This window comes from Hypomesus nipponensis, chromosome 26, assembly GCF_054491055.1.
Source record: "Hypomesus nipponensis isolate SF chromosome 26, ASM5449105v1, whole genome shotgun sequence".
Taxonomy (NCBI): Eukaryota; Metazoa; Chordata; class Actinopteri; order Osmeriformes; family Osmeridae; genus Hypomesus; species Hypomesus nipponensis.
In genome coordinates, this window is record NC_140386.1 from 8,466,596 (window position 1) to 8,492,025 (window position 25,430).

The 25,430-nt window shown below is 42.1% G+C and overlaps 1 protein-coding gene and 1 long non-coding RNA gene across 3 annotated transcripts; both read right to left on the bottom strand.

Annotated features, from left to right (window-relative positions):
* Positions 1-5,230: 5,230 nt before the first annotated feature.
* On the bottom strand, positions 5,231-23,737 carry znf644b (zinc finger protein 644b). Of its 2 annotated transcripts, none has more exons than XM_084693086.1 (8): positions 23,633-23,737; positions 23,189-23,283; positions 22,230-22,280; positions 10,804-13,599; positions 10,003-10,557; positions 8,089-8,214; positions 7,873-7,975; positions 5,231-7,749 (listed from the first exon to the last, which is right to left on the bottom strand). In XM_084693086.1, the coding sequence occupies exons 4-8, from the start codon at positions 13,583-13,585 to the stop codon at positions 7,422-7,424; spliced, it is 3,894 nt and encodes a 1,297-aa protein (XP_084549212.1). In that variant the 5' UTR covers positions 13,586-13,599; positions 22,230-22,280; positions 23,189-23,283; positions 23,633-23,737; the 3' UTR covers positions 5,231-7,421. The 2 variants fall into 2 exon arrangements, with proteins under 2 accessions (XP_084549212.1, XP_084549213.1); XM_084693087.1 differs by having other exon boundaries at positions 23,479-23,720.
* Positions 17,949-18,744, bottom strand: LOC146221311 (uncharacterized). The gene is made up of 3 exons (XR_014750737.1): positions 18,638-18,744; positions 18,396-18,498; positions 17,949-18,200 (listed from the first exon to the last, which is right to left on the bottom strand). It is a non-coding gene; the product is annotated as an uncharacterized LOC146221311 (long non-coding RNA).
* Positions 23,738-25,430: the final 1,693 nt, after the last annotated feature.

The following is a 25,430-nucleotide window of genomic DNA, read 5'->3' on the forward strand; positions in this document are numbered from 1 at the left end:
ATTTCCATTTAATAGTTTAATTGTTCTTAATATAGGCTTACATGAAACAGGCCCTCCTGTTAAAGATGCATTACTTATTGAAAAAATACAAACATGTGATGATTTGTATGAAACACCTATTTAATTTCAAAGCTATAATCTGAATAGGAAAGGAAGGAGCACATCTTGGTATCCCTTGCGTGGCAGTATTGGCTTGTGGCGTAGCCTACCTGTCTTTCCAGATATAGCCTAACTATAATATACCTTTCAAACTTTCGAAGACGCATTATGGCAGTCAAGACCTCGAGTGATGCGGCGTCGGTTGGAAGGTGAGCGAGTGAGGAGAAGCTGTAAGCCTGCGGTGACAGCCAGTAAGTACCACATAGGCTATAACAGGTGACAACTCCCTGGACGAGCAGCGAATTTTACACACGCCTTGTCAGGTTTGAATCTTCAAGCGAGCATAAGAGCCTTGGAAGAGAATTAAATATTAAACCGATAGATGTTTCACCTTTACATTTTACCTGCAGAAACCAACCAACAGGCCTTGTTGCCCCAAAGACGTCGCCTCATATAGGTGAACAAGTAGGCCTGGTAGAATTAATCAGACATTTTTTTTGTTATGTAAATTAATTTGTTAATAAATATACCTGACTCAATATAGAGTATGGAATCATTGTTGTTCACTGAGACATCCCCCAGAACTAAATATACATAATTATCGTATGGTTTTCTATATATATCCAATCTATATCTCATTATTTGCATTTACTTTGCAGAGTGATGATAAATGTTGTCAACAGTGCTGAGTGCCTTATCCTTTGAGCTGTGGGACCTAAGTAGGCCTATCTAAGTAAGGTATGCTGTCAGAATCCTATCTAATCTGCATGTTTGTTTCTTAAACAGGGCATGTTCGAAATTTCTTTTTTCTCCAGCAAATCGACAGGAGATACAACCCAGGAGATCAGCAATAAAACAAACTGTGCTCTCAAAGGTATGTGTGTCTTTGTACTGGTGTTTGCCTGTTAGCTGTATATCCGCTGCCTTTTTAACTGTCAGTTATTCCCTCTCAGTGTTGTCATTTGCTCCATATATTCAGTTGTCGTCTGGAACTTTTTTCAACTCCAATATAAGCCTACGATTCGTTGCAATTAAATTTATCAACAAAGCAAAAAGTGGCATCATAGCAACAGACGTTACAAGCATTAGACACGGGTAACCACATACGTCTACAAAGGAGATATGTTCCCTCATCCCTACATGCATGTATATCCTACATACCTTCTATTTGTACATGCGTTTTTTGACTGTGATAAATCATATGGTAACCCATAGGCCTACATTTATCCTGAAAATGCCTAACAGCACCTGTCTGGTGGATATCTGTCACTCCGTTTTGTATTTCTTTTGTTACTGAAGTTAACACATCATGGGATATAGTTATAGTCGTATTGTCTAATTATTTGGAAGTAAACTTTAGGGTTAGAACTCAGTCACACACCTTTATAAAATTATCCATTGCCCCATTTTACTAGCCTGTTCATACAAAAAAAAAAACAGAAGAACGCAATTAATGCATCAAGTATGGTAATTATGTTATTTAAAATAACAGGTACATTATTTTAACCAAGACATAACAATTCATGCCGGGAAGACTTCTGCTTTACAATCGGCGTCTGACCTCTTGACCATGAAGGGCAGTTTACCAATGGTTTAAAATGGTTGTTATGAAATTGAAATATCAATTTCGAGTCGCTCTTAGTCGGAGTTTGCATAAACAGGTTATGCATTATAATACAGTTTATTTTTAGTAATTTTAGTTTGCCATACAATTTATGACGATTATCTTTTAAGGGATGTGAGCGGTTTCTAGGCTGTGTGCTTTGCAGAACGTAAAGAGCAGTGTCCTCTGGCGTCAAATAATAAAATTGCACAGGCTACTACAGTACCGTGGGCACACTATCAGGCAAAGACACGTGGCCGTTCAGCCAAATGCAATACACGTTAATAGCTAGCTACATTTTATCCAACTGAACGTTTACAATTATAACTCATTATACATTCTAAAATGCAAGCCGTCGTGGCAATTTTGTCAGGAAGAACTACAGAATCATTGGCCTTTCCATTTTAAGCCTTAGCCTAGCCTATATTACGAGCAAAATGCCACCTGGCATATGTGCAGTGACAATAGGCCTATAGAGGTGTTTTGTTTTAAATGTCAAATTAGTTGGCTACAACATTGACTGTGGAACAATTTCAACATAGTCCAACATGTTTTTCTATTGTAGCCCATGTCTGACGAACAGATGAAAACATGTAGCCTAGACGCTTGGGAAGGCATGGATTGTTTACGCAAGTTTTCTTTTTTGTCTGATATCTTGTCTGACTCGTCATTTCTGGCTCATATTCTGCATTTCTCCCCACATCTAAATCAAGTCTCCGTCGTTTTATGGCTTGTCAAGCTTCCAATTTATTGAAGTAAAAAAAGGAGGTCAGCTTGCGCCCGGAGGGATGAGGGCCAGCTGCTCGCTGACCAGCGCTTCGTCACACCTATCTTTATTTCTAAAGGCATTCTTTAGCAAGTAATTAATAGGAAATAATGGCGTTACCAGAGGTGCTACATTACTGTCAAGAATGACACGGTCCGAGTCTAGATTCTCGACTAGCCTACAATATTATTTTCGTTGTTGTAAATGGCATATTAGTGCTGAGACGTGTAATTGGAATTGACATCAGCCACGCTTGCCTGCCTTAGAATAGCCAACAGTTTGCTAACATTTCAATAGCAAACAGTAAGCTTCAGATGTCCCATTATTTGGCAATTCAGGGTCCTTGGTCACTTCTACCTTTCAGTGCTACATAATGGACTTAATTATGCCTGCCGGTAAACATAATCACGTTTTTCACCTCAAATTAAATAGGTGAACACGTGTTTAAAATTTAAAAGATCTATGAAGCACATCGCTGGTTTACAAAGTGGATTTACAATAATTTAAAACATAATAGCCTAGTCAATCAAATATGTTAGTCCCAGAGGAAAAATATATAGACCCTTTTACAAACTATCATTTTGGGCAACTGCACCATTGCTACATATGCTTTTTCTATACAGTGTTTATTATGAGGCTACGTTTCAATAGGCAATTCTTTAAAATTAATTATATAATTGTACCGTACACACGTGTCCGCCCAATTAGTAGAAACAATTATTATAACTCTGTCTGTAATTATTCCTCAATTTAACACTGGCTAACCAGTCTATAATTCAGTAATTAAAATCCGCTCTGCCCCCGTGCCTTTAGGGCAATGCATGATTAGAACCTGTCAGTTCCTGAACAGAACGGAACCAGTCAAGCGTGTGGTTCAACATGACCCCGTATTGTTAGAGCTAGTCAACATATTAACCTGAATTCCCCAGTCATCGTGTACTGAATTGGTACATTAAAAAGATGGAGGAAATAGAGAAAAATGATCTCTAATTGAAAAACAGTTGGCATTCTATTATCCAAGAAACGAACGTTAATGATGTGCTTTTAAAAAGGTACCATGCCGCCCCAAGTCCGAGGTCTAGATAAAACTGTCTAGTTGAAGAAATTGAGAGAAATAATAAGCACGTTCCTCATTAACCTTTGCCATAGATACAAATAACTATTTTTCAAATAAATTCCATTTAAATCCACCCTCACATATAATGAGAATAATATATACAAACGTTTATCTTTAGTGATACAAACACACTGGCGACTAAAACTATTGAAGTACGTTTCCATGCACATATGAAACGATTCTGGGCAGAGCAAAGTAGCTTTATCCTGATCTGACACTATCGACATAATGACATTTGACAAGATTTGAGACATGGTTTTGGAGTACCAAACCATTGTACTTGGGGCTGTTTTAATCCATGTCAAAATGTATTGATTGATGTTCTTTAATAGCATGGTTGATGTCTTGCTCGTTTCCCAACTGGTCGCTGAGGGAGGAGGCCCTTTCATTCAACATTTGGATGACAATTATCAATCACAGTAGTGGCAGTTTAGGGACATTTCAAGCACTGCAAGTGTTTTGTTATTAATTGAAATGTAGATAAAATGGACCTCAGATCAAGAGGATTGCTTGGAATGATTAAATATTATTTCCACATATTCCACTGCGTTTAATAACACAAACATCCCTTGACATCCAGCATGCCATAATAGATTGTGTTTTCAAAGTGGAAGCATCAATGCAAAAAAAACACACATTTTCTAAATATATAACTTGGCCCGATCCTCAATGTTTCCATAACATACCTATTTCCATAAATAATTCTTAACAGCCATTTCTGGATATGTTGAATGAAAAATGATATAACATGGATTATTTAACTCTGTGCTGGACTTTCCCTGAGACTGGCAGGGGAAGAAGATGGGCAATGGAGTTTATGAATTTCTCCAAGACACAATCAGTGCACCTGAGTTTCCTTTGGTGTGTCCAGAGGTAAATTATTTATGGGAGGATAAAAGCCTGGAGAGTGGTGGGGGGGCGAGACAGCCAGACCGTGGCAGGAGAGGGCTGACTAGGAATCTCCCCCTTCCCCCCCTCCCAACCCCCATCCCCACTGTGCTAGCCCCTTGCCGTGTGGTGGCCTTGCACTACGCCTGCTTGGACGACTGCTTGAAGTGCAAATCTGTGTTCCAACTTGTTCCTGGTGGCTGTCAGCATGTTTTCCTCTTGTCAGCGGCGATTGAGTGGGGCCCCTCGTCACCCCTGTACTGCCACTGTAACGGGATCATGAACAGGCCAGTGACACTGCTCAACCGGATAATGGAAACCTATTGATTTTTTCGCCCTGTTTTTTCAGTAGTCGTATCTGACACTTCAGAATAGCTGGCCAAAGGAGAGGTCATGATCAATGGTCCTGATCTCTGGATAGCTGCTAGGGTTGGAGAAGAAAAAAAAAAGAAATACCTCAAGAACAGTGCCATCAGTCCATCAACAGTTTCTCACGGTGCAGTCTTTGGCACTCACAAGCAACTGGCATAAAAATGTGACAATCCGTCATGTCTTCCATGCCAATGCACTATTATAGGCATGCTTACTGTTAGCACTACATGATTTTTTGATTGCCACTTAAGGTGTCCCTATTTCATATGAAACACCTTGTAAAGCTCAGCTGACTATACCTGGTGACAGAAATGAACGAATAAGATAAGAGATTTGAGGTAAAATCTTAGATAAAGTATTCTGACATTATACATTGTTGCCTGAATACAAATCGTCATTTAAATTTTATTGAGTAGATTCTTGTTGTTCATCATGTGACAGAAGGGATGACGCCTACTATTTTAATAGAGTAGTCTCTTGAGAAGAGGCCCTTTGATACTCATGCCTAATGATAAGCATGCGTTGGCCTGTTACCATTGGACCCCTGTGGCAGATGGCGAGTGAGGGCCCATGTCCCTACATTTCTTTATGTCTCTCGTCCTCTCACTCTCTCCAGCCAGTGGAATAATGAAAACCCCAATCCTTGTCATGGCTGGCTCAATCTCATTATAATCTCTTTTTTTTATTTTTTATTCATTGGGCCCCCTTGGGATGCTGTCTGCCAGAGACTTGGCTTCCAACCTCCAGGGAGAGCATCTTTTGAAACAGCCAAGAAACCTAATGAAGTCACAGAGTGGCACAATTATTTCCCAAAGAAAGAGCATTAATGTACTCCGAAATTCCCTCTGGAAAAACATGATGACAATTGGTTTGTACAGCTTTGATCGTTGCTTTAAATACTGCCCAAGATAAACTGCGGGGTTAGCCCCCTGTGCCACTGATAACTAGAAGAGCCAGAAGTGGCTATCAAACAGCAGCTCTATCAAATGGGCCGCTTCAAAAGCTAACAACAAAAGGTAAAAAAAAAAGAAAAAAAAAAAGGCAGATGTCATCAAGTCACATGTCCCTCCTGGGACAGACTCTGTCCCGACCGAGGACACAAAAGACACAATGTGAAGGATGGAAACAATTCTGAAGTAGGGTTACAAATCTTGTACGATTCACCAAGGAATCAGAGAGCAGAGAGTTCATGCAGACATTGGGGAGGTAAGCCAAACCCTCTCTTTGGTTACCTTAGGTTACCGTCACTTCCTGGCTGCACTCAATCGACTGTGTACACATATACATTTTGGTTACCATAGTACCCCTGTGCTTGTTATGTGTGCATACTGTATAAAACCCTTTGGATGGTTGGATGGAACACCATTATCTTACATATTTCATATTCTTGAGATTTTATTACAATAGTTTATCTCACTGCCTGTAATACTTCTACAGATTGCTTGATACATGGTACTGTATATTCAGCCAACATCATACATCCAAGATGAAGGATAAATGAGTATTCTGTACGAAAGCCACTGTTTCTACTTGTGGTTTCAGGCCTAGACAGGAATAAGAAGCCTCTGGAAGGGAAGAGGATGAGGTCCTGGTATTGGCATTCATAGAACATCTTAGTTTGTTTACACATGTTTTAGTCCAGAAGTTGACTTACAAAACTATTGAGCGTTTTCTGAAGCCAGTTCTTGATAGTGTGCGTTCACTTCTCTGGAACATCCTGATGAGTAAAGACGAATATATGCCTTTTACTAGCACCATGGAAATGTTGTGCTTGATGACGCTACAGCATCGATTAATTGCCGAAAATAATGTGTTTCAAATAAACAATTTGGAATAGTTTGATCAGCTGACTGGAAACTTAAAGCACTAAAATCTAGAGGTATGGGATATGTAGACCCACTTGAAAAAAAAGAAGTGTTTCTCTTTGAAAAAACAAAATGTTCTTCATATTCATTCTTGAGGAAAATCAGACATCTATAATTGACAGGAAGTACTTTAGTTTAGTAATGAGTCATTAACACATATATATAACCAACCCTGTTCACTATTTTTGGATCTTATAAGGCTACTCTAAGTGGACAAATCATTCCTAGCAAATCTGAGGTGTGAGTTGTCTCTTTTGGTAATGAATTCAAGCAGACTGCTAAAGTGCAAAACAGGAAGCAACTGCGTGTGCCATTGTTGCATTGTACAAATGGAACGATTATTCAGCGTGAGATTATGAAACCTCGCTTATAGATTGCATTTTTACAGCACTGTATACACCCAGTAAGCACAGATCATTTGATATACAATTTGTGACTGCTGCTCTAAAAGCAACTTTGATAATAGGCTTTTTGTATCACAACCGCTTAAAATATTTAACAATATATGTTTCGTTATCTATCAAGGTATATTTTCTAAGGGAGGTCATACAAAAGAGGAAGAAGAAGCTCCTTGTGCATCATAAGAAAGACAAACACTTTTATAAGCGGTAACAATGTCCGTCTATATAGTAGTTCTCAGCATCTATCCATAATATACATGTGCAGGATCGATCTAAAGTGATAGAGTGGATGTGTAAACAGCCCTGTGGTTCAGGAGACCAATGGAAGCCCCAGAGGCGACGTGTGCTGCTTCAATCCAGGCTCCTCATTGGACGGCAATGTGTGCTTCCCCGGTCCAGGCTCCTCATTGGACGGCAACGTGTGCTGCTCCGGTTCAGGCTCCTCATTGGACGGCAACGTGTGCTGCTCAGGTCCGGGCTCCTCATTGGACGATGGTGACATCTCCTGATGTAGGCCTAGAATCTCCACCATACCTGTCCCGGTGTGAGGAACACCGATGTGCATTAGGTGCCTCTGTAAGTGTTTGATCCAGTCCTCTTGGACAGACAGAGGGCCTTGGAACACGAGGTCACAGAATCTATGTGAGGGAAAGTGTGGAAATGGTTGAAATTGGGTTAAGATGTCTGTACGACACAAAAAAAACGGAAGTGCAGATTTCAGTGGGACATTTGCGTTTCGAGTTTAGGACGACAATTGGTACCTGCAGGTCAGTCTGTAGATCTGCTCCACAGCATTCGACAGAGGAAAAACCTTCTTTTTAAGCCCGGGTCTTGGTCTCAACTTCTTTTGTTTACAATCATAGCCTAGGCAAAAGAAAATAGATAACACTCAACCACGCCCTCTTCACGGACAGTGTAGCGGCCTTACAGGTCAGAGTATCAGTTAGTTCTCCTGTTTGTCCAGGGTGCAGACTTACTTGTGCCTTCTAGCATCGCAACCCTCTTCCTCCGTGCGTAAGCTCTAAGGTGATTGGACAGGCTGACAGCACTAGGAAAGATTGTATTGCAGTGAATGCACATCTTCTTACTGGATTCGGGCCCATCTGGAAGATGAGGCAGGAATTGCAATTTAATCCAAAATAAAATCAAACTTTGATAACTGAACACCATTCTAAACTTTAAATCAGTTTCAACGGTTTGTGACGACACATCGAAGGTAAAGACAGCATTTATTACCCGCCCCCCCCCCCCCCACCACCAAAAAAAAACAACCTTAAATGTCAGTATTACACTCACTTTGTTTTATATTCATGAACAAAAAATACATCTCTTGTGGATAATTTCCAAGTTGGAAAATAGTTTAAACTATGTATTAGGTAGCAGGAGGTCTGAAGCATTTAATACAGTGGTGCATGGCCAGGCTAACGAGTGAAAGTGCTATTCCCTAACCTCGACCTCCATCTGTTTTCACATTCATAGAATCTGTTCTACATTCTGCTGCTTGGGAAGGGTTGTTGATAATGTTTATCACAGTCTGAAGTCTTCAGGGGGCCTATTTTCACCTCTGCCACCTACTGTATGTAGGGCAAGTCATGGGCCTTTAATATGGATTTTTGAATTAGCTTTGTGATACGAAACCAGCATGAGTTCTATTGGACGGTGCACAGTATTTCACTCTTGTATTGTATATTTGCCAATTTGTGTAGATTGAGGACGAGCTTAGTATGGTTTCTACAAGCACACTCTCAAGTAGCACTGACTGGCTGACTAGGCCACACCATTTATAAGAAATTAAGGAATACATTTGCACGGGTGTGAAAATCAAAGTGACAGCTTCCAATTCATTTCACACCTAATAGGAATAAAACATCTGCCACATTGGTTGTTTTTTTTTGTTTTTTTTTACCATGACGGGCCACCAAGGTTATTTTAATGACCTGCAAATCGTTTGCAACCTTGGATGTGCCAAATGAATCGCTTCTTGGTTAATTAACAAAATGTCTTGAAACTTTTTGCATATATTCTTCCCACAGTCTGCATTAAGTCTCAATTGAACATTGTTCTGATTACAGCCTCGAATTGAACAGATAAAAAGCCTTTGATCTGTATGCATGAGATGGTCTATTTTAATTTCCAATTCCAGCAACCGTCTAAATTCACTGGAAAAAAATATTATCGACATTCACGCCAACACTTTCCAGCCGTGGAACAACCAATAACACAAATTGGAATTCAAATGTACTGGGGGGGGGGGGGGAGGGGGGGATAAAAATCTCTATCAATATATTTCTGCATACCTGAACAAAACTATCATTTGGACAGACATTAAACAAAGGTAAGTAAACATGCCTGATGTGTTTCCAACTGAACATCAAATGATGTGACGTTTTTTTTTCTCTCCTTTTTCTCCTTGTTTCAAAGGCACTCTTGTGACATGTATTCTATCTGTACGTGCTACAACAATTCAAATGATCGTGAACTTTTTCTGCCTTTCGCATTATTTCCCGGGCTCTTGCATGTCACTGGAGCCTTCAAGGTTTCTGACAGAGCAGCATGCGATCTAGTGTACGATTTCGCATGCATATTTAATGGCGCACCATAGGATTGAAACTGTGATTTAACATGACTCTGTAAATAATGTAATGGTGTAGAGGTAGTGTAACAGATACTTTAACAGCTGTGCGACATGACAGTTTCAGCAGAGAAACAGCGTGATTACCGTGATTGGAGGACACATTCCTGAGGGCCCGCCCTCTCGGAAAGTTCACAACGAATCACCTATCATCCATCAACCAATAACTCATCATCGTTTAACAACCTTTTCCCCCCAAAAAAAACCTCTACATATTTACACGTGTTTCAAACCCAGGTAAAAACATCTCGCTCCTCACCACGGGCCCAGTTTGGTTCCAAACCGGTCGCTTGTGTTCCCTCCGCGTTCTCTTTAGTCACGGTGAAGTTCTTCCTGACTCTGTCTCTGGCCTCCAGCTCCCGATTCTTCCTCTTCTTCAGCAGTTCCACCAGAGTGCTGGACGAGGACTCAGTCCCCTCCCGGGCCTGCGACCCAACCCCCTTGTCGGAGAGATCCTCTGTCTCCTCTTTAGGTAAACCGGACCCCCACGGAGCGCCGGCCTGGACGCCGTGTTGGATCTTTACCGGGACGCCCGTGGGCATCAGGAACAGGCCGTCGCTGCCGATGAACTTCTGGGAGACGAAGGGGCGAGACCGGGACTGCTTCCTGTTCAGGAGCTGGAGAACGTTCTGGTGTTCTTTCTCGTTCCGGAGCAGCTCGTTGAGGATGCACAGCGGGGACTTGCTGGTGCTTGGGATCGTCGTGCCTATTCTTTTCAGGTGTCCCCTCACGTGGTTGGACAGACCGGTTTTGGTATCAAACCAGCCCCAGCACAAGGGGCAGGTGTGCTCACCTTGGGACTCTGGCTTGTCAGCTGTGAAGATCACAAGCATGTCATATACGTTAGCACAACTAATCTCATAAATCGATCTCATATTGATTCGATTGATATAGTGAGAACATAAAATCTATTTCTACTACTTAAAAGTAATACACATATACGCGTATAGTATGAATATAGTATGAATAAAAAACGAGTAAAAAAATAATTCTAACTAGAAAATAAAAACTAGTAAGAATAAAAAAAACTGTGAATCTAAATTGAAAGAAATGATAATACCTCTTTTGACTCTCCTCGACACGGAAGGAATCTTTCTACGGATGCGTGGCTTACAGTCCTGTGACGCCACCTGTTCCGGTGAAACCATGTGACGAGCGTCGTAACTCAGCCCCACTCGATGGAGGTGTCCTCGCACGTGATTGGACAGGCCCACTCCAGACTCGAACGTGGCCGGGCAGTAGGGACACGACTTCTGCTCCGTCCCCAACAAGGGTGGCATCTCCGAGGGCTCGCTCTGAGGGGGCGCGGCCGGCGAAGGCGGAAAATCGTCGCAAACGGAGCTCTCGATGCACTCCTCCTTGACAACGAGCTGCTGTATGTCGTCGCTGTCGTCGTCCTCCCTGCCGGTCCTTTCGAACGGGTCGTCAGCCAGGGCGGCGTCCTCCTCGACCGCGGCCCTCTGTCTACGTATGAAGTAGCTGCGGGCGTAGGGGTTCTTTTCGTTCTCGTTGCTGTCCAGGAAGTGCGCCGTGGCCTCGCCGGTGTAGTCGCTGAAGTCGTACGCGTCTTCGTCGTCCGCGCCCTCAGGAGCGGCGTTTCCCTTTGACCTTTGGTGGAATCTCGGTAAGGCATCATCAACCCTCCTGTCGATAGCGTTGCGCAACGGCGTTGACATTTTTCTTTTGGATAAGGACTTTTGGAAAACAGCTTGTTCTTCGACATTCCTGCCAGCCAAGTCACAGTCTCCATGCCGACTGTCAGAGTTGTAGCCATGACAGAATATCCGATCGGATTTAACAGTCTTGGATGTGAGCAGCACATCCATGTTCGAGGGATATTTTGTCCTTTCCGTGACGCCTATGTGGTCTTTCTCTTGATTGTCTTCCTCGACAAAAGGGAGACCTGTTGTCACGTCAATTTTCTCGAGCGGTTGCAGAGATAATTTGCTCCGCTTGTCACTCCTCTGCAAAGATTGTGACAGCTTGTTTGTTGAGCCGCTGAGACTGTGCTTGAACTGTGAGGAGTCGAGACCTTTGTTCGACTCCACTGTGTCTGGGTTCCTCATGTGAAAGTCAGCTTTACTACTAGTCCATAAGGCCAAGTCTGCTGCTTTCCACAACGCTGTTTTTTTCACAAATAACTTTGGCTTTAGCTGCAATGGTTTAATATCAGCATTTTTGGACTGGTCAGCTACCTCATCTTTATTGCACGTTGATTCTTTGCAGTTGGACACTTGGCCCGAAAGCTCGCTCTCATATTCCTCATCGGACATCTCCTTGTGTATCAACCGCAAATGCATTTTGACGCTATTTTCATCGTGGGAGGTGAACGGACACCCTTTACAGTGAAACAGAGCAGGGCCCGGATCGTAACCAAGCGTGGCTATCTTCGAGTCCTCCTCGCTCGAGAACGTGTTACTGTGTGTTTTAAAGTGCACTTTGTGCATGTGTGCTTTGAGGCCTTGTTCCGTCAGAGCCTCATGGTTGCGTTCTTTACAGCTGTGGCGGCCCCTACCTCCCTCGCTATGGGTCTTGGCATGCTGGACGAAAGCTTTGGGGCAGTTTGAACCAACCACACATCGGGGGCACTGCAGCCAGCCCCCCCTGCCCTCATCCGGACGCTGGCTGAGTCCCTTGATCTCCTCCATGAGCTTCTCCCGTCGTTCCTGGTGGATGATCATGTGCTTCGAGAGGGAGCTGTGATCGCGAAACGAACGCCCACACTCTCTGCATATGAATGGTCGCGGGACGTTCTCTTGGCGCACCTGATTATGCACATCTAAATGATATATCATGTGTCTACGCAAATGCCTTTGTTCCTTGATATGAACACTGCGCTTTGTGAATGGAAAGCAGGGCGGTTCATGTTCGGACGGATCGTTCTTCAGCTTCTTCGGTTTCGTGCTGCCGATGTCATCTCGATTGTCCTTATCGCAACCTTTGTAAGCTGCGGCGACTGCAGATTTAAAATCGTGGTCGTCTTCCTCATTGGTGTCGATATGCGTATCTTCGTTTGCGTCATTGCCGTAGTAACGTCTTTCTTTGTGTTGGCGTGCGGGCGTGTGGATGTTGTGCTTCCTCCGTCTTTGGCTCACGTAAAGGGGGCTTCCGGAATTTTCTTCGAGGCCTCTGTTTACGGCGTGGCCGTTCCACAAGAAGCGCATGAGCTCCTTCTGAGGGTCCCAGTTTGCGTCTTCGTCCTCGTCGTCGAGGGCATCGGAGGAGCTCTCCGAAGACTCCGTGTCGAACTCCCACATCGAGCCTGCGTCTATTCTTTTGTTCGTCGAGATTTGGCTAACGCGTGTTTGGTCTGGACCGCGGCCCGGGGGAGGGGCAAGGAGAAGTTCAGCCGCGCTCTTCTCGGTGTCAGACGGCGGCGAGGTTGCGCCCGGCTGCGTGGGCAGTGTTTTCAGGAGACGCCCTGCTGTGTTTCTCCGAGCGTCTGATTGAAGCTCGATGGGTGGCGGTAACACCTGAGGGCCTGTGTCCTCCTCCGGTTGCCGTGCCGTATCCAGGACATTGTTGGGTAAAATGCTGCCTTTGTTCAGGACACAACTCTCCTCTGAGGTGGGGTGTGAACCAGGTCCATTAACAAGTGCTCCTAAAGGCAACGAATTGCCTGCGTGGGAAACAGCAGGGACACTGTTGTATACAAATGGATTCGGCTGGGCTCCATTTAAAAGGTTTCGGCGTGCGTCCGAGGACAGCTGCTCTGACAGACCTGCAGCATGGTTCTTAAGGGAAAACGGGTGGCTGTGTAATGGTTCCTGTGTGGAACCTGAGCTGTCAGACTCTGGTTCCACATCTTTGTCCTCTTGTGCATTTGGCTTCAGATCAGCCATCTCTGCAACACACTCTGGAAAAGAACACCACAAAATGAATTTAAAGTGTGCCTCTTCATATAATCTATCTTATATATAATAATGCCTTCTAATTTCTTAGGTCCGAAGAATTTACTAGATGAAACATTTTTCTATATTTAACATTTCAACTGACACCTGTAACAATTTACTCCATGAATTATTCAACTAAAATTTGCGCTAACAATTATTATTTTCTCACACTGAGAACTGGTCGCTGTTAAGTAGCAGTTTTGCCATGTTCGCGCTGTTCCAAAACATGATAGTCGCATTATTCTGTGCTGCATTATGATTTTCCAACATTCACTTCCTCCCCTCTTCACAACAAACCCTGCTGTTAGCCCAGGGTACCCTAGTGAGGAAGCTTAATTATCTGAGCACACCTCTGGGATACCACCTTCCTGTTTCTCCCCCTTAAGTTCTCAGACGCCTGCTAAAATTGACCAATTTCCATGGGAACAAAGTACACTTCCAATGAGATCATATTCTATCTTACCACTCACTGATGGTGCCAACACAGATCCCAGCACGAGACTGTTGTTGCTTGAATCCTGACAAATTGGCAGGCGCACTCACTCACTTTCACGACACACACACAACACACACACACAACACACACACACCAACACAGCAGCCACAGACCTTTTAAGTCTGCGCAGATCTCTGGATGTAAAACAGACAACTGTTGTTTGAATATCTGTGCAAACAAGCCACTAAAATGGAGGGTGGGGGGGAAATAAACAAAGATTTAAATTATATAATTTACAATGCTCTCTCAGTGTTGTACAATTCAGATTTGGAGGGTGAGCGAAAGTATTTTCAGGGTTATACTAGCCCCGCTAGACTACATATGCTCAGTGGATTTGACATCCAGTACTCTCTCTCTCTACAGGAAGCTTCGTTGCTAACAAAGTGGTAAATTCAGTGTTAATGAGTGGCTTCACTGTTGCCACCTCAGAGGTAAAACCTTCCGAGCTCCATATTCTCTCCATCTGTTGTGGTGTGAGGAGTTCGGAGGGGGGAACAGACGTTCCACATTTAAAGCGAACTTCTCTGCAACTCCCCAAACAGCAGGGTGGCAAAGCCAACAGAATATCATTTCAGCTTTAAATTTACAAGCCTCATTAGCAGCCAACTCACACGCAACGTCCCTCCATATATATATAACAACAAGGATTCACCAGCAATTCAAATTAAAAAATAATTTGCTTCTATTTACTTCATTTAGTCAATGTTAAAAGGCTGACTCGGCTTTGCCGGGAGATATTTACAAGGATTATGAGCTTAAATGCATTTAAGCCATATGCACAGATCGATTCAGAACTCTGAGCTGTCCTTCTCTGTTTTTCCCCATAGATATCCTCAATGGGCTTGATGGGAGTGATTCAGTTCAAAAGGGGATACAAAATTAAAAATTATTTGGTTCCATCAGGAATCAACAAAGTCAACAAAAACTTCCTGCAACACCTTTTGCATGTGTAGGATATCGCACTGGGCCTCTTCCCTCTTAAATGTTTTATATTTCGTGTGGTCTTTCAGCACATGCACAGACACTCGTATTGCACCTCATCTTGAGGTTACTGAAGAAGAAAAAACAGTGAGGTGATAATTGCATATCATCATAATTATTCTGTAGTCCCTGAAGTGAAAACCTTTCTGGGATATTTAATAATCAGCTTGTCTAAGCTGAATGGTACAATTTTTCCTCACACTTCAGTAGTCAGAAGTTCACCTAAACCCAATTTTGGTCACAAACCAAGTAATAAAGATATGCGATGAAACTATCCCAACATAACATACATAGCCTGCTCTATTCCTGTTGCCCCAGTCTGTTAACATAAAGCCACACATATGAATGCCAAATGAATCAATGAAAATGTTTTTTTTCCTGAAACAGATAAGACACCCATGTTCTCACCCAAGTGTGAACATTTTCTACTGCAACAGCACTGCAACTGAGCACCATCACTGGGATGTGGAGGGGCGAGGAAGACATTGATTGCGAGACGTCAGTGTGAATTCCTCCTTTCGGCTGGACTGTGGTGGACATATTCTGGCAGCATCGCGGAGACAATGGATGAGACCAACTGGGACCAGTCAGATAGACCATTTCAACTGTGAGAGCCGTCTGTATAGATCAACACCCATCCCCACATCTCTGTGCCCCCCCCCCCCTCCCCCCTCTCCTTCGCTGGAAAAAAACATCTAAACTAGGCAGGCCATGGCCCCTCAAGTACCGCGCTCCACAACTTCCTCAGCTAATGGGATCTATTGATTTATTTGACACAATGTGTATTTATGAAGCTGCCTCTCAAGTGCAAGAGAGTATCAAAGCATGGCTCAAAGCAAACAGGCGGAGATTCGGCTTGACACTTCAGCAATCCCAACGAGAGTGTGTTCTCTCATTGCCACAGTGAAGAGAAGACGCCAAGATCTAGTGCAACTGCTGGCGTTTTGAGCCGGTAATTTACAACATAAACCCAGACACATCGGAACATTGGTGAAATTATCTGCAAACAACTCCCCCCCCCAAAAAAATCTGGTTTCAGACAGTGTTGCAACTTACGCTAGGCTACACAAAGCTTCCAGTCATTCGTTACATTTCTTATCTGTACATCTTATTAGTAAATAATGAGAAGTCTCCTAGATTACATTTGCCTGGATTAGGCTCTATCATTTTACCCAAAATGCTTGTCAACCAAAGGTCATTTCCATAATAATGGCCTCTACTCTCCCTAATGGGATTTGGGCTGTGATTATGTATAGCCAGATCCAGAACAGACACTATCAGCCCTGTCACGCTGAATAGTGCAAATGTAATTACACAAAGCCTTTGATAACCCAACTATGTAATCTACTACTAGAATAACGAGACATGATGCCTGTGTTTGGCTCAAATAGTATAATTAGAGGTCACGGATAAATCACTCAGGGATGAATCGCAAGGCCTGATGTGAGCTCAGTGTGCCACAATAGAGATTGAATAGACTTTTGACATTATGTTTGTGGTGAACCTAGAAGAAATTAGAATCTCCTCCAATGTCTTGATGGTTTTTTCAAAATGCACACATACAATACAAGTGATATGAAATAAATATAATGAAATGGATGGATCCACAGTGCCACTATACTATACATTTCTACTGCACTTTGATGGACATAAGGTGTTTTTAAATGTGCTTTATAAATTAATTTGACTTGACTTGACATTTCTAGGATCCCAATCTCTGCTCATGTATTCGAAATAACACAAAGTTTGACACCTTAGTGTCGGCACAGCCAATGGCTTCCAAAGACCTACAAAATGACTTGCGGGTGACACAAAGTTGAGCAAATGTGGACTCAAAGTAAACTGTCCAGAGACGTGCTCTGGTTTATACCCCTGAACCCAACAGAACAAAAGAACACATCCTGTCTAAAGCTACCGGGCAAGCCTCATCACCCCGCCGTGAAAAGGTAGAAAACACACTCCACATCAGCTCCCTCACCCCTCACCTCCCCGTGCCCGCCCCCCCCCCCCCCAACACCGTTCAAAAAAATAGGGTATAAATGAAATAGCTGTGATGGTAGATTTACTGATGAAAAAAAAGGTGTAGCAGGAACATTCGAAGTGATAAAAGGGGACAGGGAGCGAGTGACAGTTGGGTTAAGACAGAAGTCATGTTCAATAGCAGGTAGAAACATCAAACAGGGAGTTCACAGGAACCCTATGCAACCTTGTCTTGAAGGAGGATTTTCTGTTGTGTGGAGTAGATTATGTCTGTTCAAGCTGCTGACTCGATCTCATTTGCTGCCCACAGTATTGGAGGGGGATTAAACGATATAAACTTTGAAGCTTTAAACAATACCTTTCAAAATTTAACGGATTAAGGGAGGGATGACTGGTGGGGATATCCCAAGGCTTTGTTAGTTTTAAACTCCTCTCCTTTTTAAAGGAGGGGAAAAAAAACAGGCAGTCTGAAATTTCTCAGGCATGTGACCATTTTAATGAGTCTTCTCTCACGTTGAGGGCAGTGTGCACCAGAGAGATACTTAGCAGATGGCTCTCATAAACATCATATCTGCTCTGTTTAGACACACTCATCCTCATCTCCCGATACTGAGAGGTAAAACAAGCCAGACCAACGCCAGCACACCCCACCTATTTGCCTGGGTTTGCCAGACTGCGTGTGCCAGTTGAAATTTAATGTATTGTGATTTCCTTCCCTCTTGGCAATGCGTGGTTGTGTGTTATATATGTATATAGTCAGATCCGTTTAAAATATGCGTAAAATATGCTAGAATTACACTGGTGTGTATATTTTTTATTTATTGACGGAATACGGAATGTTGGCTTTTATCAAATATGATCATTACCGTAGAGCTTTCTGTACATAAATACTTTGGGGCACGAAAAGATGCAAGCCGCTGCCGTGATTGGGCACGCTCAGAAGAATTCCTCTTTGGATGAGATGGGGGGGGAGAGAGAGAGAAATCCTCTAACTTTGTCGCTGGCGCTTTTCTGTAGACACGTGACCAATCAGATGAAAGAGATACGGTGTCAAACTCTTCTCCAAATTGAGGACAGCCTCTACTCTGCCGAGCTGACATCAGTGAGCTTAAATTTGGAGAAATGTCAAGCATTGCAGATATAAGGATGAAACACTTCTCATTACCTTTCTTTAAAACATAATATGAATACCTGGCTCCATCAGGCTGTACATGGCAGGCACTGATGACAAGCAGTGGAAGCAGCAAGGCCTTGGCGCCAGCTAACTAGATAGCAAGCAAAGACCAAGTGATTTCTCAATACCTATCAGCGGCTTGTCGTTGAGCAGAGCACCCCGTCGTTTTCATTCAAAAAACTTTAAGCAATCAGAGCTCCCAATGGCAGTTGCCCTGAGGTATTCACAAAGCTGAAACAGAGAAGAGATTTGAGTAGGACGCAAAATGACACCCGGTCCCTGGTCAAAAATAGAATAAATAAATACTACTTTCAACGTTTCTAAACAAGCACATACATTTAATCTATATAAATATAAGTGTAATTACTACCAGAGTGAAGCTGGTGTTGTTAAATCGGATCCAACACATGAGGCTCTCTGAAGACCAGGGCAGCTTGAACATGCTAGCCTTGACAGCAGTGGGATTCCCGCTTAAGCCTTGCCCAAGCACACACACACACACACACACGCATACACGCGCACGCGTGAGGTGATTATTCAGCACTGCTTGTCAATTGCACCTCTTCTACCTGGATCAAGGAGTGGTCTTTCACCAGGGGCCTGCACCCATGCCAGTCATTAACACGGGAGAACCACTCTATCAACTCCAGCTCCAAATAAATCAAAGGGTCGGCCACAGAAGAAAAGGGGCTAATATTTCCTCAATAACCCCAGAGAGGGTCCATGGAGAGATGTAAATTGCCTCCCGGGAGACTCCAGAGGATGTGAGGTAGGAGTTGGCTGGGAGGCATGGCCAAGCTAATGAGTATAATGGTAAATGTATACAAGGAGAAAGAGAGAGAGCGACAGAGAGAGAGCGAGAGAGAGAGAGAGAGAGAAAACCCCTTGTCTATTCATACCAATTAATATAATCTTATCAATGGAGCTACGCTGGCCACTGATCACAGGCCCTCCTACCCTGTTCCACCTTCAGAGCGTGTGTATTATTCAACAGGGGCTCGGCTACAGTCATTAACCCTGTGGGACACTGGGCCAGGAGGGGGGTTGGGGGGTTAAGGGGTTTAAAAAAAAAACTCTCCCTCCCAACAATAACACAAATCTGACCAAATCAAAGAGGTCCAGAAATGTCCGTATTTGAAGAGAGGAGCCCCTACTCTTTACTCATTGTTTTTGAACAATTGTTGTTTTCGACCGGGCTGGTTCAACTTAAAAGAGAACACGGCAAAAAAAAGTCCTGAGCTCATTGTGCTACTTGGGATGAGGGAGCTCGCAGCATCATATGACAATAGGTGATATGGCATGATATACAACCTAATCTCATTATGCTGTGTACATGATTGCATCACTGAACTTTCAGAGAGAGAGAGAGAGAGAGAGAGAGAGAGAGAGTGAGAGAGAAAGGGAAAGAGAGAGGGGGAAATGAATCTTATCCTCAGCATAGAATATAGGATTTTGCGAAAAAAAATGATTTGATCTTTCATTCCTTTTATTTCACTTGTTTGTTGTGTCTTCTGACTTTCATTAACTGGTGCGGCAGAATTCATTTCAAGTTTTGTTTTCAAAGCCTCCAAAGGCGTTACTTTCTTCAACAACATTTGATTTACTCACAATAAGTACCCAATCTGAACTCATTAGAAACCTCTAACTATTTGTATCTGTACTGTATACATTCAACATGCATATCTGTTAATGTGCTCCATTTTCAGTTTATAGCCCTGTTTATACCAAATATATGCACCTATACATAAAATACTGTTGTGATCTCAAGTTTAACTCAAGAGAAAACTCAGAAATGTCCTAAAATGTTGTGTTTGTTTACCTGTCAGATTTGTTGCATGTAACTCTTGCCTACATTTCTATGGTATCAAGCACAGTCCAATACCAAGCACCACCAACAGGTGGCGCTTCTCCAGCCAGACTGTAAACTGGCACAGACACATGAGATGAGCAAACACAAGGTGGCAAAGATAAAACTATGAATCACGGTATACGCTTTCAACATGGATCCTATTCAAGCAAGGGCCGTATTGTTTCGTATGTATAAACTGCATCGATTGTTTATCACCACCGAACCCTACTACAATATTTAATATTTAAATAACAATCACTCAACATTCACTGCAATCAAGCACTCTGATTTGGCAATCTCGATGCAGTGTGATAACTGAGCCATCTTAAAGCCGTATTAGTACGGACTAGCAATACAGCCAAGGTCTTGACCCTTAAGAGAAGTGAAAACGTAGAAAAAATTAGAGTAGGACTTAGTTTAAGGGAGCATTTGCACTGCGAAGAAAAAGGCCAAACAAATCCTTCAAACACATCGTGAACAGGTGCCCCTGATCCATTCTTTTGAAGGTCATTTTTAAAGACAGAGATGTGTGCCTGCCGGTGGGCGATTGGAGGATTTATATCCCATGGATCATCAAGAGGAGAGGAAAGAAGGTTAATCACTGTAACTACCCACATCCATAATGCTATCGTCTCAGAATGCCAGATTTCATTCCTTCAGCGTACTTATAAAAACCCAACATCAGCATAATTGGGCCTAACCTGTGCAACCCGCGCTCAAATCTCTAAAATATCACATCCTGCTTGGGGAATAAATGGGAATTTAATGAGGAAAGAGCAGACCACAACCTTGGTGGATATCACATAACGGTTCCTCGGTCTTGAAACTAACGTAGTGGCAAACTTCTGGCTTTGTACCCTGTCAATCATTAGAGGGTGGATTTAAGTTTCAGTTGACTGATTTTCTATGGAAGCAATCAATGGCTATTGTATTTAACCAGTGGAACATTGGTCTGGTTTGCATTGATCCTAATACCTGTAAACACATATTAATTTTGTCTCTACGGTGGTTTGATTTCAGGTCAACACTGGGCTGCGTGGCAGCCTGCAATATTTTAAATGTAAAAAGATACAGTATATATTCTAAACGGTTGAACAAACTTACGTTAGCTACATGTCTTATTTCACGCAATTCTATGCATGCCTCGTTAGTGAAAGAAAAGAAGGTGGCTATCAACATCTGTCATTTCCTCAAGTGAGGGATTCAAATATAAATGATCATATTCTGCCCCTTAGTGGTGGAAATGGTCTATAGCCTGGCAAGGAGAGTCAGGATGGGGATTCTGGGTTGGCCTGGTGCCTTGTTCGCTCTGAGATTAAGAGAACTATCTTCTCCTGATGGATAGCTCAGAGCTGGAATCTGTTATGTATATAAAGTACCACTTTATTTTCCTTTATATAAACGTGAGGTGTTTACATAGCGAATCAACAAATTACGTGTTGAAAAGGGTGCAGAGGTCAAATCCCAGAAGACCCATTCCAGTCTAACATTAATTTACACTACCTTTTTCATCTATAGTGAAAAATCTAAATCATATTCAGATTAAGATCAATGAAGTATAAATCATGTAAATTTATTGTCTGTTTTTTTTTTTTTTTTTTTTGCTAAGACATGAAAAATAATCAGGCTACATTAGCAGTGGCAGGCTTAACGCTGCCTGAAACCTGTCAAAAGCGTGTACCTGACATTTCAGATTTAATTTGACTGATAATCACACCCAGCTACAGTATCAGAGCATTTCACACTTCTGCAGAGAAGCTTCAGGTGCCAAGACAGTATGTAGACACACAACTGTGCCCCTGAATCCTAACACCTCCTGTACTGTATGACGAGAGACACATAAAGCTACATTTCCCTCCAACTGTACGTTTTTGAGTCACAGTCACAATTCCTTCCTGCCATGGAATGTCGACAACATCTGTCAAAAGTTCACCAATTAAATGTTGTTAATATCATGATCATGTGATGTAAAGGTATTGGCACATGAAGGCCTATGATATTTTGCTTGAATAAATAGTGGTTCAATTATGTACTTGGTTTGTGCATGTAGTCCTTTTATTTAAGGTTCAATTATGTCGCTAAGACGTGTTTCTGATGAAAGTACATTTCTTACCAGTCTCTTCCAAAACATTGGTTTCACTGAAATAATCTTCAAAAAAACGACCTGTCAAAGAAAAAAAAGTGTCTTCCTTAGAAAAATATGCATATACTGTTTAACAGCAGTTGTATTGCAGTGAGGTGCATTGTTTATCACAGTCATAACATACAAAATAAGATGTACAGTACATTTGTCGAACTGCAATGAAATGTACAACTGTATGTTCTGTCAAAAAGAAAACTTTTAAGGGACATGCCAATATTCTGCAATGCAGTTTCAAGTGACCTCAATCTAGCATCTTAACACCTTTAGTGGGTTAGATTGTTGAAACTGATCCAGTACCACCAGAAAATGATCTTGCCCTTATTTCTCTTCCACTAATAGATTTCGGCAGATCCCAAAGTTCCTGGTAGATTCCACCTGATAACTAAAATATCTCATATCTGCAGCTGGCTGCAGAGTCGCTAATTCGGGACAGTGTACTCCCATTAAATCAATCCCAGGCGACTTAATTTAGTAGCTGGAAGAGCAGTCAGCTTAACCAGCAGAGAACACGTAAATGTTCTGGAATTTCATGCTTTTTGGTTTCAGTGTTTGTCAAGTGACAATTTAGCATTAACCAACATCTATGGGTGACTATCTCATAGTGACACTCCTGCCTATGAGTTTGTGTGCTAGATTTATTTCATACACTATGAAACCGTGTATTAAAAGGTTTGCTAAGCACACTTACTGTGACCACTTGCAAAACCACAGAGAATAATTATTTTCACTTGTCTTAACTTGTTCACCAAGTTTAAACAACACCTTGTTCACCTTGTTTAGGCAACAGGACCCATCTAAAGTTTTCTTTATATAAAGACTTCTATTCTTAAAGTGAAAACTGGACATATTATAGCGGTATAGGCTCACTGGAAACAGCTGAGCTTTGAACATTCTGCTAAACTATGACACGTTTTTTAATACTGTCTGACCTTGTGATGAGACGATAGCACTTCATTGACCGACGCATCCGATCAATGTGGCACCTTCTTATCAGGGGTTTGGTCAGCGTAGAAATGCAGGTTGCCTGGAAGGATAATATGCTGTGCTACTAATTCAATGACAACGTCTATCTTTTTGATGTGATAAACGACAACAAATGTGTCCAAGACAGAGTGTTGTGTTACGAATTGTGTTTAGGGTGCGTAAGGTGGTGGCATTGGTGGTGACGTCCGTAGTTAATCAATAAATCGTCCTAAATGCATTTAATGTTACTTCTTACCTAGCGTATCTGTGTTACCAGTGGTGCTCCATGAAATGCCCAAGCAGTTGCTACAAATATTCCCTGCTGCATGACAACACTCGACATTGTGTGATAGTAAATCGAGTATAAGTCTATACGTGTGTAATAGATCGACGTGAAGTTTGAGACCTACCTCCTTAGCGCAGGAAACGGTAACAATTCACAAGTTAGTTATTACACTTGACACTATTCGTTTTTCGTCCTCCATCCATTATACTGTCGCCATTTTGCTTAAAATTCTGCAGGTTGAACTATAATTCTGGGAGGGATGTTCGTAGTGGCGAGAGAGCCGTGATAACGCCTGGGAAGCAGTAAATAGACGGTGTCTTTCCTCGTCAACATTTGAAACACGGCATTGAAACGTTTATTGAAAATGATTTTGCAAACAAATTTCCTTTATTTATAAATAACGGCGATACTATTTGTGATTAAGTTACTGCCCCCTACTCACAATATGGATTATCCCTGGCAGACTGCAAAATTCTTGGGATAAGTTGCTGTATACAGTTCAAGGAAGGTAAAGATGTGAGATGACATTGAAGGTATCAACCACCCTGAAGGTGGAGTCAGTCATCCAGTTGGATTAAGAAGTTTGGGCTGAAGTTATACTCTGGTTTAGTACGTAAGCAGCTGAGATTTGTAATACCTACTCTGCAGTTGACTAGTATAGTCCAGAAGGCTGTTTCTCTTTTAACAGTTGACCCAGCTATCAGGTTTATACACTGGATCAATATTGCCATGAGCTTTAGTGGAACACAAGGACTTTGGAAGGAATACAGTTATATTTTGTGGTGACTGTTTCAACCATACTATGCTTGCCAGGGTGCTAGGAACTGTGGGTACTGTAGGATACTATCTAGAATGTTCCATATAAATTTTTTACTGCTAAAAATGTGCTACTATTGTATCTTTAATGTTTCACTGTACTCACACAAGTAAGCCAGACAGCTTTAAGCCTCATTTAAATTGTATAATGATCATAACTCTCTGATCATGCATTATTGATGTTATTACATTATTAATTTGCCAAGCAGATGCCCTCAACCCCTTCTCGTTGTTGTTATGTATAAATAAACGGCAAATCTAATGTTTCCACAAGTAAACTATTCAACATTTTGGGACCCACGTGTCAGTCAGGGAATGTATTTTTATACACAAGTTTGTTTTCACGTTGGCACCGTGCACTGTAGACATATAATGAACGCTGAAGAAATGATGATTTTTCAAACTAACATACGATTGTAAAGGGTTTGGTACTGCTTTTGCCATTACCATGGATGTTTCTTTAAGGGCAGGCTGACTTTCACTTGTAACTTTCTTTGCTTTTGGTATTTTGTGTGAAATTGCTGTCTGAGCTTCAATTACAGTTAAACATAACTGACTAAATCTTCTGCCATGAGCTATTATAAAGTAATACCCCCAAAATTGCTTGATTTATCCTCTTCTCCTTCACATTCTCTCAAGTCAGAACTGATTTAGAGAAACTAGGACATATCTAATCTGATAATGCTTAGTCATTTAAATGTTTATCAAAGGCGGCTTCAGAGTTCATAACAACGCCATGGCATACTTTGCTTCCACAATTCACAGATTTTGTCTCTAATCCTTTGGTAGTCATGTGCTGGAGGGCATTGGGCCACGTGCCGATGACAAACTCCAGCCTACACAGAAGGTCAGATATCTCCAGACACAATATAATTTGTCATACAGTACAGGAGAAATGCTGCACAGTCCTAAAACACAAAAATTTCGATAGTGTAGAAAGGCAGGAAAACAACATGGATAGAATGCAGAGGGTTTTTAAAAAATGGTTTTGGGAGCACACAGTGTGCTGTTTGTGTAACCAAGTGGTTTTATGGGTCAAGATGATTGAATTGACGATACCATCAAATATTTATTCGATAAAGCAAATGTTTATCACAAAATCTTTG

Excerpts from the sequence above, each read along its gene's own strand:
- znf644b (XM_084693086.1), bottom strand. The coding sequence starts at position 13,585 with ATGGCTGATCTGAAGCCAAATGCACAAGAGGACAAAGATGTGGAACCA. Across the intron at positions 10,558-10,803 it reads GTCGAGGAGAGTCAAAAGAG|CTGACAAGCCAGAGTCCCAA; the intron begins GTATTATCATTT and ends TGATCTTCACAG. Across the intron at positions 7,976-8,088 it reads TGCGATGCTAGAAGGCACAA|GCTATGATTGTAAACAAAAG; the intron begins GTAAGTCTGCAC and ends TCTTTTGCCTAG.